Source organism: Thermomyces dupontii (genome assembly GCF_041956625.1).
Source record: "Thermomyces dupontii strain NRRL 2155 unplaced genomic scaffold VTN31scaffold_2, whole genome shotgun sequence".
Taxonomy (NCBI): domain Eukaryota; kingdom Fungi; phylum Ascomycota; class Eurotiomycetes; order Eurotiales; family Trichocomaceae; genus Thermomyces; species Thermomyces dupontii.
The window spans coordinates 538232-556160 of NW_027192308.1; the positions used below are offsets into that span (position 1 = coordinate 538232).

At 52.9% G+C, this 17929-nt stretch overlaps 5 protein-coding genes and 1 non-coding gene across 6 annotated transcripts; 3 read left to right on the forward strand and 3 right to left on the reverse strand.

Moving 5' to 3' along the window:
- Positions 1–435: 435 nt before the first annotated feature.
- On the reverse strand, positions 436–1302 carry VTN31DRAFT_2576 (uncharacterized protein; the record flags this gene model as incomplete). Its single annotated transcript, XM_069402759.1, has 1 exon — positions 436–1302. One exon carries the CDS (start codon positions 1300–1302, stop codon positions 436–438), a length of 867 nt encoding a protein of 288 aa, XP_069262009.1.
- Positions 1303–3665: 2363 nt separating this feature from the next.
- Positions 3666–6101, forward strand: VTN31DRAFT_2577 (uncharacterized protein; the record flags this gene model as incomplete). The annotated part of the gene is made up of 5 exons (XM_069402760.1): positions 3666–3775; positions 3854–4579; positions 4633–5067; positions 5119–6007; positions 6057–6101. The coding sequence occupies 5 exons, from the start codon at positions 3666–3668 to the stop codon at positions 6099–6101; spliced, it is 2205 nt and encodes a 734-aa protein (XP_069262010.1).
- A 464-nt stretch (positions 6102–6565) lies between these two features.
- On the forward strand, positions 6566–9712 carry VTN31DRAFT_2578 (uncharacterized protein; the record flags this gene model as incomplete). Its single annotated transcript, XM_069402761.1, has 1 exon — positions 6566–9712. The coding sequence occupies one exon, from the start codon at positions 6566–6568 to the stop codon at positions 9710–9712; it is 3147 nt and encodes a 1048-aa protein (XP_069262011.1).
- Positions 9713–10281: 569 nt separating this feature from the next.
- Positions 10282–10353, reverse strand: VTN31DRAFT_t41. The gene has a single exon. It is a non-coding gene; the product is annotated as a tRNA-Ala (tRNA).
- Positions 10354–10553: 200 nt separating this feature from the next.
- VTN31DRAFT_2579 (uncharacterized protein) lies at positions 10554–14090 on the reverse strand (the record flags this gene model as incomplete). The annotated part of the gene is made up of 2 exons (XM_069402762.1): positions 10554–13975; positions 14036–14090. 2 exons carry the CDS (start codon positions 14088–14090, stop codon positions 10554–10556), a joined length of 3477 nt encoding a protein of 1158 aa, XP_069262012.1.
- Positions 14091–14583: 493 nt separating this feature from the next.
- On the forward strand, positions 14584–16263 carry VTN31DRAFT_2580 (uncharacterized protein; the record flags this gene model as incomplete). The annotated part of the gene is made up of 4 exons (XM_069402764.1): positions 14584–14676; positions 14748–15176; positions 15228–16005; positions 16058–16263. The coding sequence occupies 4 exons, from the start codon at positions 14584–14586 to the stop codon at positions 16261–16263; spliced, it is 1506 nt and encodes a 501-aa protein (XP_069262013.1).
- Between the last annotated feature and the right edge of the window lie 1666 nt (positions 16264–17929).

Here is a 17929-nt window from a genome sequence, read left to right on the forward strand (position 1 = left end):
CTGAAGAGGCCGCCACCGGGACCCCGGAAGGCGAAGATGCACCTGTCGATCCAGAGGCCCTGCTAGCTACCAAGCATAACGCAAGGGCGGTCACCTACCAGCGTAACTACTATCGCCCGAAGCAGACTAACCTCGCATATGGGGAGATAGGAGGTCAAAGTGAGGCTCCATCGGCCGTTTTCCCTCGTAGCTGGCTAACGGGGGTTGTTTCCAATATGTGAAAAAGCGATTATCGCCAGCAACGCTATCCAACTGGTGATAGTGTCGGAAGCCAAGCTATGTAACTCCCTCCAAGAAGAGGTTCAAGACCGCGAGATTAAGCCCAGTCGCTACTCGAAACAATGCGCGCGGGCGCCGGACGGACGCCGATCAAGCGGACTCTCGGCATGTCCAATGTCGACCAATACTCAATGCCGTAGTGGATCAGTGGCGATATCACAGGGCCAAAGAAAGCAATATAAACGGGCATCCTCGGGGCGCGTCGGTGGCCTCAGTTGTCTCGTTGTTGGTCGGAAGCGTAACGACAGTGCCCGGAAGAATACGGCCTGCCCAGACCGCGCTGTGGGCAGGCTTTTCTACTCGTACGACACGGACAAGATCCCCAACCTCGTCCGGTACTGCTGGGCCACTTAGTAACGGGCGGGAACGAAGGGCCTGAAGCCGCAAGGCCAAGAGTCCTCCCTCCGCACGGCTGCGGACTCCCTCCTGAGCCATAGCATGCTCCTGCGCGGCGAGGATCAGTGGAAGCTGGAATGGGCGGACCTCCCCTGCACCTGTCTTCCGGACGAAAGTCCAACCCTGTGCTGGCCCATGGTCTTCCTGCTCCCGTTGCAGCAGCTCAGGATCGTCGTCCTGCGCGATCAGTTCCCCGACCACGTCATGTAGTCCAACCCGGTCTTCCACTACGTCCGGTACGAGGACTTTGCGGCGCGGATCAAGCAGGCGATGCAGGAACTGGAACTGCTGCAGGACGCGCTGTTGGAGCAGGCGGTGCCGGAGCTCGCAAAAGACGGAGATGAAGTTCATCCGCCGAGCGCTCACGGGCCTGCACGAGCAGATGTCCGGTGCATCGGCGCATGCCTGACGTCGATCCCGGCTGTAGCTCCCTCTCCCTCTTCTGGCCACAGCGGCGCGCCAATCGAGCAGCTCGATCAAGCGTCGCAGGGCCCTCGCTGCTTCCACCGCCGTCGACGCCGAACCCGTCCGAGGCCTTTTAGGGCTTTTTTCTTGCAGAGAGGCAGAATACGCGCCAAGCCGTAAAAATACAACAAAGAGAACTTGGCGTCTTGGCCCCTTGGCCATTGTCAGCTGAAGTACGAGTACGGAGTACGTATATGGACTACATTCGGGTCTTGGCATTCCCCCCATAGTCCCATCCTGGCTGCCAATCTGCCAGACGGCATACAAAAGGTCCATGACATGGGACGGTCGAGAAATCCACATGAGCCCAAGTCGTTGCTCGGTTTTTTGGCACAGCTAGGATCTTTTAGCGCGGCATTGAAATAGAGTTTGATTAACTAGTTAAATGATTTCCTCGGAGTACTGGTAACTAATAGGTTATTGACCAATAGACTTCTCGCTTTATTGAAGTTCAGCAATCATTGGCTAAGTACTCCGTACCAAGCATTATCAATATCCACGGCTGCGTGACTAAGCGACTGACTAAGCAAGATACTGCGAAACAACAAGACTCGTCCACGACTTCAACGCACCATCGGATGGCTGTTGGCATGGTAAACAAGAACTTCGAGTGGAGGTGTATAGTGCAGTGCAATCTTTTGTGAGACGTCGTGTTGTTTGGTGACATTTCCAAGTCTCCAGAGCTGAAATGACAAAAAGGAAATAACTACGGAGTACGAGTAGGGCTTAGGGCTTTGAACTTCAGTGGGGAGAAAAGTACTACTCGTACGAGTACTCCGTACTCAGTATTAAGTACTAGGTTAATCATGTATTGACCAACCAAGTACGACGGATTGACCAAACTACTGGCATTTTGACCACTAAAGTTGCGATACTGTGGCACTAGGTAGTCGTTCAAACTAACTGTACGCACTAACTGTACTCCATGACGCGCTAAAAGATCCTAGCTGTCACTGGCAGCCCAGGGGATGATTTCCTCCATCCTGGCGGATCTCTCAATCTGACAGCGGAATACATACCACTACATACTCGTAAGTACTGTAGTATTACACTCTAGGTCTGATCATCAACGATTTTCGCAAAAGCTCAGGCTCTAGCCGTTTCGCGATGCATATGCACCACGCACATTCGAATGCATGCTCAAACGGTGGTTCGTGGTTTCGCCAGGTTCTGGACCAGGCCGACAATGCACATCGATTGCATTTTGGACAGACAGCGAACGCATGGCGACAGCGGCCCGATGCGCTACTGCAGGCAGCCCAGCACAACGCTGAATCGGATGAGCACGTTTTCATTCTGCCTGCCGATTGAGTCCGACTGCATTATTACACATATAGGCCTAGTCCTTTATCCAACCTGCCCCTCGTCTAACGTCTGTTGTTCAGTGGGTACGGGACTCCGCCTGTTCGCTGCGCGCCCCTGCTGGCTGGTAGATTCTCCCTCCATTTGAATACTAAATGCAGCACCGGCAGCTACAGTCTGTGATTGATCATCGCCCTGCGGCGATGGCCCTGGTATCCTACAACCAGCCGCGACACTGGTCAGCATCGACCTAGGTTAAACCCAACGCTTTGAACATGTCAACCTTCCACTACACGCGACATCTAGCCTTTGGGTTTTGCCCAAGTGGTTGGCCATTAGTAAGTACTACACAGTCAACGAAATGGAGTAGTGCATGCATGTCAAAGTTTCCATTTTGCAAGTCGCACGTCTTTTCCCCAGAACGGCACGCAGAAACTGCATTGGTACTTTGACGGGGAACTACGGAGTGCCCTCGCGCCATAACTGAAAGAATGGTAGGTTGTGCTCGATTCATGAAGTAGTTCTCATTGGTCATCATAAGTCTTGCTGTTCTCCATGGATGATAGAGATGCGATCCGATTCGATGCTTTTTTGATGTCGCTCTTGATTGAATGCAGCGTGGATGGAGATCGTCTCCAACCAGCACATCCAACAGGTAGATTTGCAATTGAACCGTCAGGGTTGAGTTCTTTGGTTCCTTCCAAAGTCCAAATTTTCCAAACTCGAGTACTCCGTACTTCATGTTGCATCTCTGATTGTTGGGAGACAGTTGTCAAAGCACAGGCAGCTTTGTCGGACGGTAGGGTTAGAGGCTTGATTCTCCATAACTGCTGATACTACTAGTAATGAATCACTTACATCCTCTATGAAGATCTCAGTCTAATTATGAGATAACAACTTTGAATAGGCATGGATTAGGCAGTCCTGAGTATATACTATCGGCAGCATTGTCGTTGAAACTGAGCGACGCGCTTGCAGCTGCCCCTTTTTCCGATTCAGGCATAAATTAGTACGCATAGAGTTGAAGCACAGGTCAAATGCCAAGACAACTGCCAGAAGCATTAGTCATCATTCAACAACCAATGAGCGTCATGAGCAAAACCGCCATCGGATTCTTCTCCGATCCCATAACCTAAGACCGAACAAACGTCCCGCCATGATGTTCATTGCTGTCATCGACGCAATCTAGAAATGACCATTTGGCTACTTCAGAGGTCATGCAAATGGACACCGATCAGGAGAGAGGTCAAAAGCGCAAAGCTTCATCAGAGTTCCAAAGGAGAGATCCTGCTGAGCGTCGGAAGATAACCCGGGCATGTGACTCCTGCAAAGAGTATGTATCTAGCCAGTACCTAGCGCAATGCCCTAGTCGCTCCTGCAAACTTGTGGCTAAAGTTCGTTTCTATGTCAGAAAGAAGACTCGCTGTACAGGGACACTTCCCTGTCAACGCTGCATAAAATTCGGCCGCTCCTGCGAGTATACAGCTTTGTATACAAGGGGAACGCCGCCTTCCCCATTGCCGGGTCCCAGCTTGACTCCGCAACCGTCCCCGGTGAGCCGCTCACTTTTTGCAGAGGGACAGAACTCTGGCAAAACTCACCAGTCGTCCTCGAGCGGGTCGATAGACCGTCGCAGTTCTCGATCCGTGGCGGTGCTCTCACCAAAGAGCAACACACCAGAGCCAGAAGCAACGGACCTCGAGGGGAACTATCTAGGTCCATCGTCCGGAATATCATTCTTGACCCGAGTTTGTAGACGTTTAAAGCAGGACGATGTTTCCACTAGGCCCGTCAGGACCAACGTCGAGGCGTCCTTGAACACACCGGTCTTTTTGTTTGGAGACCGACCTTTCTCTGCGGAGTCCAACTTGTCAGACTTGAGACTCCCTCCCAGGGAGAGCATTCCCAAGCTTCTAGAGAATTATTTCGATTATTCGAATGTCACCTATCGCTTTCTCCACCGGCCTTCGGTGGTGTCTCTCATTGAGACCGTCTATGAGAAGAACATCACGCCGTCCAATCCTCCACCAAGCAATTGGGCAGGAAAAGCCGGTGTTGTGTACATGGTCTTTGCGGTGAGCATACTGTATGAGGAGCGGAGAAATGGAAATGACAGGATTCATCCCGATAACGAGAGGTTCGTCTTTTAGAAGCACATCCTTAGAACTATTTTGCTGATTCCTGATATAGTGAGCGGTGGTACGCTGCCGCAAGGCAGATGATGTCAATTGAAACAGGACCGCCTTTATTAGAAACTATCCAGGTGCGCTTAGGATTGTGCTTGTTCTTGCTTTCGTCTTCTCGGGCCAACCAATGTTGGTACATGTTTGGCACGACGGTGCAGCTGGTCACGGCGCTAGGGTTACATCGGAGAAGTATTTCAAAGGCAAGTAGGGGAGTGCCAGCGTACGTGGAGCAAGAATTACGCAAACGGATATTCTGGAGCGTTTACACTCTGGACAAGTATCTGAGCATGATGTTCGGCCGACCTAGACTCCTGGATTACGAAGATGTCGACCAGGAGTTCCCGGACGAGGTCAACGATGATGAAATGCATCTGGAACAGCCTCTGGAACATTCAGAGTCTAGAGATTGCATGATGATTGCATCGGTCCTTCATTACAAGTAAGAACTCGATGTTCGTTTATTTGGACTCCCGCTGACAATGACATGTAGGCTCAGCGTCATTATGGGCGAGATTTCCCGTCGAGTCTATCCCACGAGAACTGTCTCGTCAGTGGCTCCCTTCGAAGCGGCCATCGAGCTCGTTGAAGAGCTACAACAATGGAAGAGGAGCGTGCATCCCATGTTTAGTAGTGTTCAGGCCTCTAGTTTGATCCCACCTCTTTGCCGGCAAAGTCATGTGTTGCATCTGGCGTATTCACATGCCATCATCCATGCCACCAGGCCCTTTTTACTTAGCGACTTTACTGATCTCAGCCGACGGCCGCTGGTCCCTCACAGCCTCGTCGCCACCCATGTCCGGAACTGTATCGATGCGGCGCGAGATACGCTCCGTCGCTTTGACTTACTGTCCGGGAGCGGTTCCATACTTGCGTCATTCTGGTTCTTTCACTACGTTTGCTTCTGCGCCATCATCGTGGTGTACATCTACACCATCCAGCAGCATCGATCCGCCGAAGGATCCTCGCCAGGAAGTACTCGAAGCGACCCAGACGAAGTGTACGAACTGTTTCGCCTGGGGGAAAAGTGCCAGATGCACCTAGCCAAGGCGACTCGGGAGAACTGTCCGAGTCGACGATACAGCATCATTTTGGAGGAGTTACGCGTGGAAGTGCACCGGCAGCTGGAAGGATCCGCCACACAGTTGCCCTCGGACGCCATGCGACGTGCCCAGAATGAGCTGCGGCAGCCTGCTCACGTGGACGTTGGTAAACAAGCCAGCGGATCGGTTGAGAATTGTCAAACCGTCCCGTCCGCGGCAAACCCGTACAGTGACTCTCTTGGCATGAGCAATCTTGGTCCTGCCGAACCGATCGGCGACGATCTCAGCTTCCTGGATAGCATGGATGGATCGGCTTGGTGGACCCAGCTTGATGCCTGGGTAGGTAGTCAGATTCTTTGCTTCCAGGGCCATGCTAACAGCGCTTTAGGCATACTCGAGTATTAGCAATGAGGCCTCCAAGATCAACTTTTAGGTGTGCTGGTCATGTACATAGTACTATTTTGTGGTCATGTTAATTATTCCATGGTCCATCATGATAATGACGCAATGATAGATGGAACACTGTACAACATACATCAAATTCATACTTTGCACGAGTTCAACGGAACGAACATGTTGACTCTGAGCAGTGCTTCGTCCTGGAGCAGTGCTGAAGGGCTCGGAGCATCTCCGCAGTCTTGGCAGGTCAACGGATATGTATCCGACCTTAGGGCATGGAGCCATTATCCGGGGTCAAATCCGGGGTCAAATCAACGATCATGCTGAACTCAATGGGCATGCGACTGATGCTTTTCCGGGGTCATGATCCTCGCCTCTCCGCACTACAATATAAACGGAAGGACTGTCGCCATGGCGTTCCGAACACACTGCCAATTCTCTCTTTGTGATAATTCCTGATCTATGAGCGATTGTATCGACTATAGAGTATAGAAGGCCATGGCGACTGTTGCAGCACCATCTCTTCCAGCGTCGATGCCGTCTGAGAAGCCGACGCCAGCTGTAAACATGCAGCGCGAGCCCGAAACCATTGATGAGCTCATCCGGAACCGTGCAGCGCGGCTGGGCGATCAAGAGCTTATCTTTTACCCGCATCATGGCACACAATATACGGGTTACAGTCTCCGGACCTTGGATATCTTTGCGTATCGTGTCGCGCAGAGGCTCGCAGTGGATCTCCCACCGCGCACATCGTCGACGGAACGGCCGATGGTGGTGTCGTTTCTCGGACCATCGGACCTGGATTACCTGGTGACGCTGCTGGCACTGTCGAAACTGGGCCATTCGGTTCTGCTGCTTTCCACGCGCATCTCTTTGGACGCGTACACTTCGCTGCTGGAGAAAACGGAGTCAAAGCATATCGTCGTCGGAAAAGCCTTCCGCAACACGGCGGCGGAACTGATTCAGAGAATGGACGGCCTGCGTGTGCTGGATATTCCATCAACGGAGCACTACGGATACCCCATCGAGCCCAAGGACAAGGACATCGACACCCGCATTGCGACTAACCTCGATCCAGCCCGCGAGGCCAGCCATGTCTGCTGGATCATCCACTCCAGTGGCTCGACGGGCCTGCCAAAACCCATCTTCCAGACACAGCGATCTGCCGTGCGCAACTACGCCAAGGGCATGAATATGCATGGCTTTATCACGTTGCCGCTCTACCACAACCATGGGATTAGCTGCTTGTTCCGCTCCATCCATGCGTGCAAGAGAATCCATCTATACAACGCCGGATTGCCGCTCGCAAGTCAGTACCTGCTGGAGATTCTGCGTTCGCATGACTTTGAAATCTTCTACGGTGTTCCCTATGCGTTGAAACTGCTTGCGGAGACGGATGAAGGCGTGCAGGCTCTTGCGAGGCTGAAGATTGTGACTTTTGGTGGTTCAGCCTGCCCGGATCCCCTAGGAGACAAGTTGGTCCAGGACGGTGTTCATCTCGTAGCGCACTACGGCACGACTGAGACGGGCCAGCTGATGACGTCCGAACGGCCACGGATGGATCCAACCTGGGATTGGCTTCGGCCGTTCCCCGCTTCCAAACCGTTTCTGCGATTTGAGGAGCGCAGTCCTGGGATCTACGAACTCTGTGTGCTGGATGGCTTCCCTTCAAAGGTGATGTCAAATCGAGACGATGGATCGTATGCGACGAAGGACCTCTTTATTAAGCACCCCACTATGGAAGCCTACAAGTACTACGCTCGGCTTGACGACACGATTGTCCTGGTGAATGGGGAAAAGGTCAACCCGCTCGAGCTCGAGGGCAGCATCCGACAGGATCCGACGGTGGCCGAGGCGATCGTGTTTGGAGCAGGCAAGCCAAATATCGGAATGCTCGTCGTTCCGTCCAAGGCCGCGACCGGATTGTCCGAGGACGAGAGAATCGACCGCATCTGGCCTCGCGTGGAAAGAGCGCACAGTTCCATGCCTGCCTATGGGCGCTTATCTCGCAACATGGTCAAGTTTCTGCCAGAGAACACAACGTATCCGCGAACAGACAAGGGGACGTTCATCCGACAGGCCGTGTACCGGCAGTTTTCGGATGTGATCGAGGATGCCTACAGCGAGAGAGCGGGAGAGGAACTGCTGCGCTTGTCCGAGCCGGAGCTGAAACACTTCTTGGTCGAGCAACTCAAGGAAATCCTGCCACCCACGTCTCGCGATGCAATCACAGACGAGGCGGACTTCTTCCACCTGGGGATGGACTCTCTGCAGGCAACGCAGCTGCGGTCGATTCTTGTCCGACGCATCGATACCAACGGCCGGGAATTGGGGTTGAATGTGGCCTTTGACTATCCCACGGTGAACCAACTTGCGCAGCACCTTCTCGCCCTCCGAACCGGCGGTGCCGGCACGGAGCAGTCCACGGAGGACCGCATGCGTGGTTTGATCGCCAAGTACTCGAACTTCGTGGAACACCAGCCCAAGCCCAATCAACTCAAGGGGCGATACTTTGTGGTGACCGGAGCGACGGGATCTCTAGGGGCGCACGTGGTGGCCAAACTCGCATCGCATCCTGATGTGCATAAGGTGTACTGCTTGGTCAGAGCCTCGTCGGCATTCACGGCCTGGGAACGAGTGTTCAACTCACTGCGCGCGAGACGGGTCTACGACGACTTGGAACCTGCGGCGCGCGACAAGATCGTGGTTCTTGTATCTACCCTGGCTGATCCACGCCTCGGTCTCGACGAGCCAACGTACAACACCATCACGTCCCAGATTACCGACCTCGTCCACTGCGCATGGTCGGTCAACTTCAACTGGCAGCTTTCCAGCTTTGAGAAGGATAACATCGCCGGCGTCAAACATCTCATCGACCTGTGCCTATCTGCGCGGAGACCAACGCCCGCGTCGTTCAACTTCTGCTCCTCCATCAGCACGGTTGTCAACACTCCCGGGGACGAGATCCACGAGGCGCTGCCCGAGTCCCTCTCCGCCGCGCAGGAGATGGGCTACGCCCAATCGAAGCTCGTTGCCGAACACCTCTGCGCCGCAGCCGGCACACAGCGGCCCAGCCTGCCCTGGAGCGTGCTCCGCATCGGCCAGGTCGTCGGCGACACGCGCCACGGCATTTGGAACACGACCGAGGCAATCCCGCTCATGCTGCAGGCCTCGAAAACCATCGGCGCCCTGCCGCAGCTCGATGAATGGCACCGCTGGCTCCCTGTGGACCAGGTGGCGGGCATCATCGCCGACGTCACCCTCGGCACTGTCCTAGCGACCGGCGTCCTCAACGTCATCAACCCGCGCCCTTTCCACTGGACGCGCGACCTTCTGCCCCTTCTCCGCAAGGCCAGAGAGTCTTCCACGTCCGCCGTCGTACCGGAATTCGAAGAACTCGAGCCGCATGCATGGCTGCAGCGACTCCGCGAGTCGAACCCGGACCCCGTCGCCAATCCGCCGACCAAACTACTCGAGTTTTGGACCGGCAAGTATGGCTCCAAGGATAGTTTGAATAGGCGCAAGAGGGCCGTGCAATGGCACACGGATAAGGCTACCGCGGCTTCGCAAACCCTCAGAGAGGCCAAGCCACCAGAACTGGCAGATGTCGAGCGGATGATGAAGTATTTTGCAAGCTGTTGGTAGAGTCTTTCCTAACGCGATACATGTGCATACCCTTTGTTGGTAAAGATAGATGAATTCTATCCACCACTTGCTGTCTCACCTCCCTGTGACAACCAACTTCCAAGCTCCCGAGAGTAATGTTGAATTATGGCAAATTATGTAGCATGTCACAAGCATCAGAGGAGTTGGATGCCAACGGTAAGACTAATGTCAATTCTCACTGAATCTACTTACCCATCTATGTGGGTGGGAGTGACCTTGATTTATGTACAACATTCGGCAAACGAAATGCAAGAGACAAAGGAATGACAAACAACAGAGTGAGAAAGGTACAGTACTCAAGAGTTCGATTCATCAGATAATCAACAATACTACCTGTTTACCTGAGGTAAAATATATAAAATGGCTGTGATCATGGACATGAGCCATGTTTGACCAGCACAGAAGCCTCGAAGCACTCCTTTGCCATTCCAAGTCTGTCAAAATAAACAATTGACCTCGACTACTGCAGACTACATATGAGAATTGGTGTTGCTTGACATGGAGCCAGGAAAGATACATAGAGAACAAAAGAGAAAAAAAAAGAAAGATGGACTCGCGGGGAATCGAACCCCGGACCACCCCCATGCTAAGGGGGTATTATACCACTAAACCACAAGCCCATTTGACAGTTGTGCCCTCGAAAATATTGCATTGAGAGCCGAGGCAAAAGAGTTGCTGAGAACTTTCAGATTATACGAGATTTGATCAGGGATGGTCTGACCAGTGAACGTTCAGATCATTGAATGCATTGGTTAGATAAGTAACACGCAACCAGTAACTCCAACTCCGATGCAAGGGGCTGTTCATTAAGATTGACCATTCATGTAAACTCCACCGGCGGAAGTCCTCTCTGTTTCACAGCGTCCTGCACACTGTTCCGGATCAGTTTCACCGCATCGTCCCACGTCATATCCGGCTGCGAGTCATCTGGCGGTCCCAGGCTGCCACCGTTCTGCTTTCTTGGTGGGTTGGCCTTGCCGTCCTGAATCAGCCAACTAAGCCAGTTCGCCACCGAAACGGCCTTGTCAATGTCCCTCTCTTCCAGAACGACCCGGCGCAGATAAGTCGCCAGAGCAGTCGCATCTTCGGTGTAGGGTCCCCCGTCTGCAGCAAAGGCCTTGTACCATGCCTCGGTAGCGTTCCGAAGATCCGGGAGTTCAGAGAGTCTCTTCGACGTGAAGGTCGGCTTCTCAGGTAACGGTGGTAGCTGGACTCGCTTCTGAGCAGCGGAAACGCTGGACTCCGTCGCCGCCGTCGACGGCCTCGATGTTGGCGGTTTGCGAGGTATCTTGAGGTTAGAGACTTGCTGCATACGAGACTGGCGTTGTTCTTGGAGGATCTCCTGTCGGATATCCTCGGGCAGCTCTGCAAGGATATCTTCTGGTATCTCGTCCTGCTCTTGTCGTGTGGCCAGCGAAGGTTCACGAGGCGGAGTACTCGATCTCTCAGCAGTCTTTGGTCTGGTGAAGTTGAACATCGACTGGGTCAGTGTCGCGTTCCCTGTCGGCTTCGGGAGTCGCCCACGACGTTTCTTGGTGGGTGTCGTGGATTTCCTCGGAGGTGGTGACGTTGGTCGTGATGGCACGCGAGTCTGATGCTGCGGTGGACGCGAATAATAGTCCAATATCTCCGCTCGGACATCTTCTGGCAACGATTCCAGAATTTCTGGGTCTAGCTGGGACGGCGGAGGTAGTTCGGCTGCTGCCGACTTCGCCTTGGACATAGGCGATGGAGATGTCTCCCGCGGTCGAGGCTTTGCCATCAACCTGGAACGAATATCATTGGGCAACTCCGCGACAACCTTTGGGTCAGCCTGCGTCGGCAGTATAAATTGTGTCCCCGTGAGATTCAAAGCTTTCTGGCCTTTGTCGTTCAGCATTGGGCGCCGCTCCAGTAGTTCCGCCCCATCGACACTAGTTGGATCGCCTTTACGAGGGCTTTGTACTGAATCGGTATCAGTTTCTTGTGCCGGCTTTTTTGCCGTTGATGGTGTCTTGGTGAAATTGAGCATTGGCTGACTGCTCCCGGCGTGTGTAGTATTTGTCGATTTGACCGGCTCGAGTTTGGTCATTTGGATGCCCAAGCCTCGAATATCGCCGGGTGAAAAACAGAAACTGCGTAGCATCGCAATTGCTTCCTTGCTGATGACATCAGCAGAGTTTGTCGCAATACCGATCATAACACTCTTGTTGAAGACATCGCATTTTCCATGCCCTAAGTGCTTGACCGGGTCCAATGGGGCATCCGCAGAACGACGCATGACGCGAATTGTCAGCTGCTTGCCTTTGACGAGGTTCTCCACCAAGCGGCGATGAAGTTCGGCAGATAAATTCCGCAAAAAATCTTCCGCCTGTTCTTGATTGATAAACCGAATGCCCCAGTTGATTTCTGCAGAAACGGACTTTCGCATCGGCTGAGCGCCAACCTCTGTTTTGTCGATTCCACGAGCATTGTCCCACAGTTTCGCCCCTGTTTTAGGACCCAAAGTAGACACCAATTTCTCGCGCGAGAGTTCTCGCAGATCTTTGACAAACTTAACACCCAGTTCTTCAAGTTTGCCGCTCAAGCTGTAGCCTACGCCAGGCAAGTCCTGAACAGTCAGACCGCCGATGAAGTCCAGGACTTCGTCAGGTCTGAGTTGGAACTGGCCCGCTGGCTTTGCTTTGCGTAGAGCAACCTTGGCTTGGAGAACGTTTCCTCCAATGCCAACTGAGACAGCACATCCAGTCTTCTTCTTGACAGCGTCTCTGAGACTCTGGGCGATCTCATCCGCTTTTGCCTGCTCCCGGTAAATAGAGCCTTCCGAAATTCCTCGACCATCCGACCCACCAGCAGCGAGACACTGGCTAGTGATATCGACAAGAGCTTCATCGATGCTTACACTCTGGACGATGCCGTCTATGTCAAGAATGCAGGAATAGAACTGGCGACTTGCTTCTTCGTAGGCATCGAAATCATAAGGCAGAACCTTCAACTCGGGACATTTTTGCAAGGCACCTTTCATCCACATGCCGTTCTTGATGCCAAACTTCCTAGCTGGATAGTTGCAACTCGCGATTTCAGAGCTGCTCCCTGTGCCGTGTGCTATCGCGACTGGTTTGTCCACATACTCCGGATGATGCCTCTGGATTGAAACGGCGGCAAAGAAGCAGTCAAAATCGACATGCATGATGTACCTTCTGGTTCCAGGAGCGCGCCGGATCGGTGTCTGCGACTTTGCCTTCTCCTGTGTGATAGCCTGTAGTTTCGCTTTTAAGTCTGCCCTCCAGGCGGACAAATGGTGGAGGCGAGATTCCCTGTAATATTGCTGGATGAAATCCGGATTCATGCTACTCGATTTCCTCATGCGCGGGTCGGATAGCAGAAGGGCATTGTACTCTTCTGGAGTCATATCTGGCCGCACGGGTATTGTTTCTTGACCGAGCTGCGCCGGCACTTGCGTCTCATCTTGAGCCGGTGAATCGCCAACTTCCCGACTCCCTGGGGAACCATCGGCATGAGTTTTGTCCTCAGACGACAACTCCCGGTCCTTTTCGACCGCAGATTGATGATTGTCTGACAAGGGACTTTTCGGTGGTGATTCCGGTTTTTCCTCCACGATGGGTTCCTGATCGATATCGAAAGAGGCCGGAAAGTCTCCGTAATCAGTTTCAGCACTGAAGCTCTCGTTTGGCTGTCCCGGAACGGATAGCGAATCACGCTGCTCGCTGTCCTGTTCCGTACCTTTTGAAGGCGACGCATTCCGGCTGGTTCCAGTTTGATGCTTATATCCTGAACTGTTGCTGTTCTTGCGGCTTAGTAAGGTGCCATTCTCAAAAGCTAGCGTCTTCTGGGATGGCCCTTCATCGACAACCCGAAACGCATCCCATGGCAGAAGTCGGCCGGCTTTGACACTTTCCACGACCCATGCGGGCTTCACTACGCGATACTTGCGGAACTCTTCTCGTTTCTTTGGCGTCAGTGCACTGGCAATTATGTGTGTGGCGCTGGTCTTTCCGTCTAGATACTGGAGAAAGCCACCCCCGTGACTGACAATCAGATGATGGAGATCACTCAGCGACGGCTGTGTATAGCCGTTAACATGGGCCACGACACCGCGGAAAATGGGCGGTTTGCCAGCCGACGCAGCTCGTATTTCCGCATCCTTATTTTGCAGTTTGATTTTCTTTCGACGCATATAATCTGCGAATCCTCCAAAGGTTGACGCTTCATATTCCTCTCCATCTTCGTTATCGAATGTATCTACATTCCCGTCAGTTTAACCATGCACCGAGACGATCCTGCCGTCACGACAAGCCGTACGATTGTAGATCCGTTTGCGAATTTCGTTGGAATTTTCTTCCAGTCGCGAGCCCATAGTGGGCACGTATTTTGGTTCATCCGGGATGACACCGAATCTTCTCGGCCCAGCAATGGGGCCTTGGACACAGCAAGCCTTCCTTGGAGATGACTGCGACGCCAGTGGACGTTTTACGAGTCATTCCCGAGCCACGAAGCCACGAGGCCATGACACGAAGTCACGTGCTGATAATTGATAAGGCCTAATCTGTGGGGCGCTTAGTCATCATACGATCTTCACCGCCTTATCTGGGTGGAGACTGTGGATCCCCGGCAGAAAAAAAAGTTCGCTCCTCAGCAACGAAGCTCTCTTGTCAACACAGGCCCGTCTGAAAAATTTCTACGGATTTGAGGAATGAGATTTTTTTCTTTCTTTCATATCCGTCCTTGATTGCTTCAGATCTTGTTTTTAGGGCCCAACTCTGCGTTGCCCTGCTATCATTCGCTTTGGTCACTCTCCAAACAACCTTCGTTCTCTCGGTCTTTTGTTGGTTGAGGCACTTGTGTTCAGAATGGCGGGTGTTCAGCCTGTTCAATTATACACTCTCAAGGTGTCGCCGGACGGCATCATTGTCCCGGCATTGCCTCCGGGTACTTCTGCAATGGTAGTTACCCATTTCAGGCACATTCATGCCTAATTGTTTGTTAGCGTGGGCATTGTGTTAACATTCCCTAGTTTCGCGTGACCATGGCTGCCATTGATCCAGATGCGCGACCCGAGTATGACGATGATGCCGATACTAGCAAGCCTGCTCGTGCAACTCTGAGGATCATCCGCGCCCCGCCCGGGTCGGATTTGGATGACGAGGACTACGAAGATGATGGGAGCGACAGCGATGAGGACGACTCGGAGGATGAGGAGGTGAATGGCGGGCCCAGCGACAAGGAAAGGGCCAAGCAGCGACGCAAAGAGGCCGCTCGCAAGGAACTGGAGGATGCCATGGATGAAGACGAAGACGAGTCAGAAGATAAAGAGAATGCCAAGATCAGCTCTGTCATCCGTAGATTAATCAAGGGCAAAGAGCCTGCCCTCGGAGACGACGAAGATGACGAGGATGATGAGGATATCGATGAGGCAGTTGTCTGCACATTGGACCCGGAAAAGGTATGGTTACCGCTCTTCCAGAGACAACCTTGACACTTACCCTTGCAACAGCAATACCAGCAGCCTCTTGATCTCACAGTTTCGGAGGACGAAAAGGTCTACTTTAGGGTTACGGGTACGCACACTGTGTACCTCACGGGTAACTACGTCATCTCTACCGATGATGGCCGCGGGGTCTCGGACGACGAGGACGAGGATGAGGATGAATACGATCTCTCCCCTGATGAGGATGAGCTGGACATCGATTTCATGGATGAGGATGAGGAGAGTGATGAGCTGGATGACCTCGAGAATCCGCGAATTACTGAGATCCATTCTGATGAAGACGAGGAGGAGCCCCCCAAGCTGATTGAGGCTCCTAAGAATAAGAACAAGAACAAGCGCCCCGCAGAAGACGCCGAGGATGAAAAGCCCAAGGTCAACGGTGATGCCGCCTTGTCAAAGAAGCAGCAGAAGAAACTGAAGAAGAATAACGGAGAAGCCGCTCCGGTCGACACGAAGAAAGAAGAAGCGAAGAAGGAAACCCCGGCCAAGTCGGACAAGAAAGTGCAATTTGCGGAAAAACTGGAGCAGGGTCCGACGCCCTCCGGACAAGGCAAGAAGTCTGGGGCCGGGGACAAGAAGGAGACTGCTGAGGACAAGAAGTCCGCCAAGAAGGAGGAGGACAAGAAGCCTGCTGCTGAGAAGACTACCGGTATCCTGGGCGTCAAAGAGGTTCAGGGCGTGAAGATTGACGACAAGAAGCTTGGAAAGGGTCCCACTGCCAAACCCGGCAACACTGTTTCCATGCGCTACATTGGCAAGCTGGAGGATGGCAAAGTGTTTGATGGTAGGTGACTGATTCTCTTTATTTCCTCGAGACCTTACTGACTTTTGCCCAGCCAACAAGAAAGGGAAGCCATTCACCTTCAAGCTCGGCAAGGGTGAAGTGATCAAGGGCTGGGACATTGGTGTTGCTGGCATGGCCGCTGGTGGCGAGCGACGCATCACGATCCCTCCTCACCTTGCTTACGGAAAGAAGGCGTTGCCGGGAATTCCGGCGAATTCCAAGCTGATCTTCGATGTCAAACTGCTGGAGATCAAATAAGCTGGTCGTGTGTCATTGGAAGTTGATCTCCGATCGAAGTGTGTGTGGTTTGTTCGTCAGCCATGATATCCGGTCCACTCCAGTTCGGGATTGTTGCATATCCGACTTTTGGTGTTTCTCTACAGTCTTGTTACTCTGTCTTCCATGTTGTATCTCCCAAAAGTTGTAAGTAGGGTCTGTTGTCGAAGTTCAGCGTCTTGTTCATATCATGGGTGTTTTGCGTTAATAGAGATCGCGTCCATTCATGCTACCTGCGTCGCTCCTTCCTTTTATGAAACTCAAGACAACGCTCCTTCCGATTCAGATTCCTACGGTCTTTCATATACGAGGGAGAACCTGCACCGCCAAATTCATCTCTCGATCCATGTTGACCAAAACCAAAGTCCACTGCAAGTCTTTATAGGTGTATCTCACTCTCTAGTCTCGGCTCTGAACTTACAAGCCGTGCCACCGGGCCGCCAAAATGGCCCGGGGCCGGAAGCGACCCGGAATCACAGCGGGCCGTGTTGGATGTCCCTCTCCCGCCAGACCCATGGCCAACGGTAGATACATTTCGACTGCGTCCAAGGATGAAAATGCGAAGTCCGCCTCGGCTACTTCTAGGGCGTCCTCTGACATTAGCCGCTTGGATGGATTCAGGAATCGCCTGAGACAGAACAGCGCAAAATTGCTATCCATTCTTGGACTCTGGAGCAACGGTACTCCTTTCCAAACCATCGTGGTGAGATTCCTGTGAGCTAAGGCTCGACAGGTTCGTCCTGGCCGTCGCTGTCGACGGACACAGAGAGTCAGCAGAACAATGTCGAAAAAGATCAATCACTTCGTGCCGGCTCATCGACCGACGATATTTGGGAGCGAGAGAACGAGGTCCCTGCCCAGAAACACGCACGGAAAGGCTTACCAGGACCGGAATCAGATGACAGACACACTGTTCAGGATGCTCCCGGACCCCCTGGAAGCCATTCTGCGCCCAGAATCGCTCGTCGGTTGTCCTTGAAATGGTCACTCTTCGGACCGAGTACGGTCATCCACCGTACCAATGTCAAATGTCGACCGAAGATTTCGAACCTAGATGGGGCTCAATCCCTCATGTCCGCGAGTCACGGAAAGCTAGGCGTAGTGGATGAAGTGGCCGACGCTAAGTCGACTTCTCCCAGCAGTAGTGACTCGCCCCTTTTCAGCAACGTCTCTTGTCCGAGTTCTCTCGACGGCTTCTCTACCCAATCCACAATGTCTGTTTCGGTGATTCCTTCTGGCACAAAAGTAAGGTGCCAACTGCCATTTCCCGAAAAGCCTGCGGGCTTCCATGCTCGCTCGAGTAAAAGTGTCAAGACATCGGTTGAGTTCAATCCATCCATAGTCACCGTTGAAGCAGCCGCCAATGCGAAGGTATTCTTTGAGACGCATTTCGACGCCATTTTTTCTGGAATTGATCATCGGGCGTCCCGGCTTCAGGAGTTTAAGGACAGGCTTCAGGGAGTTGCATTGACTGAAGAAAGGCGGATGAGCTCTCTGAGGGCTTGGTTTACCCAGGAGAGTGATAGCCTCCGCCAGTTTCGAGTCCTCAAAACTCGATCAAACAGCAGTAAACATGTGGACAGTCTATCCATTGCTGGCTATGAAGTCGTCAGGGTCCTTGGTAAAGGCAGCTTTGGAGTAGTGCAGC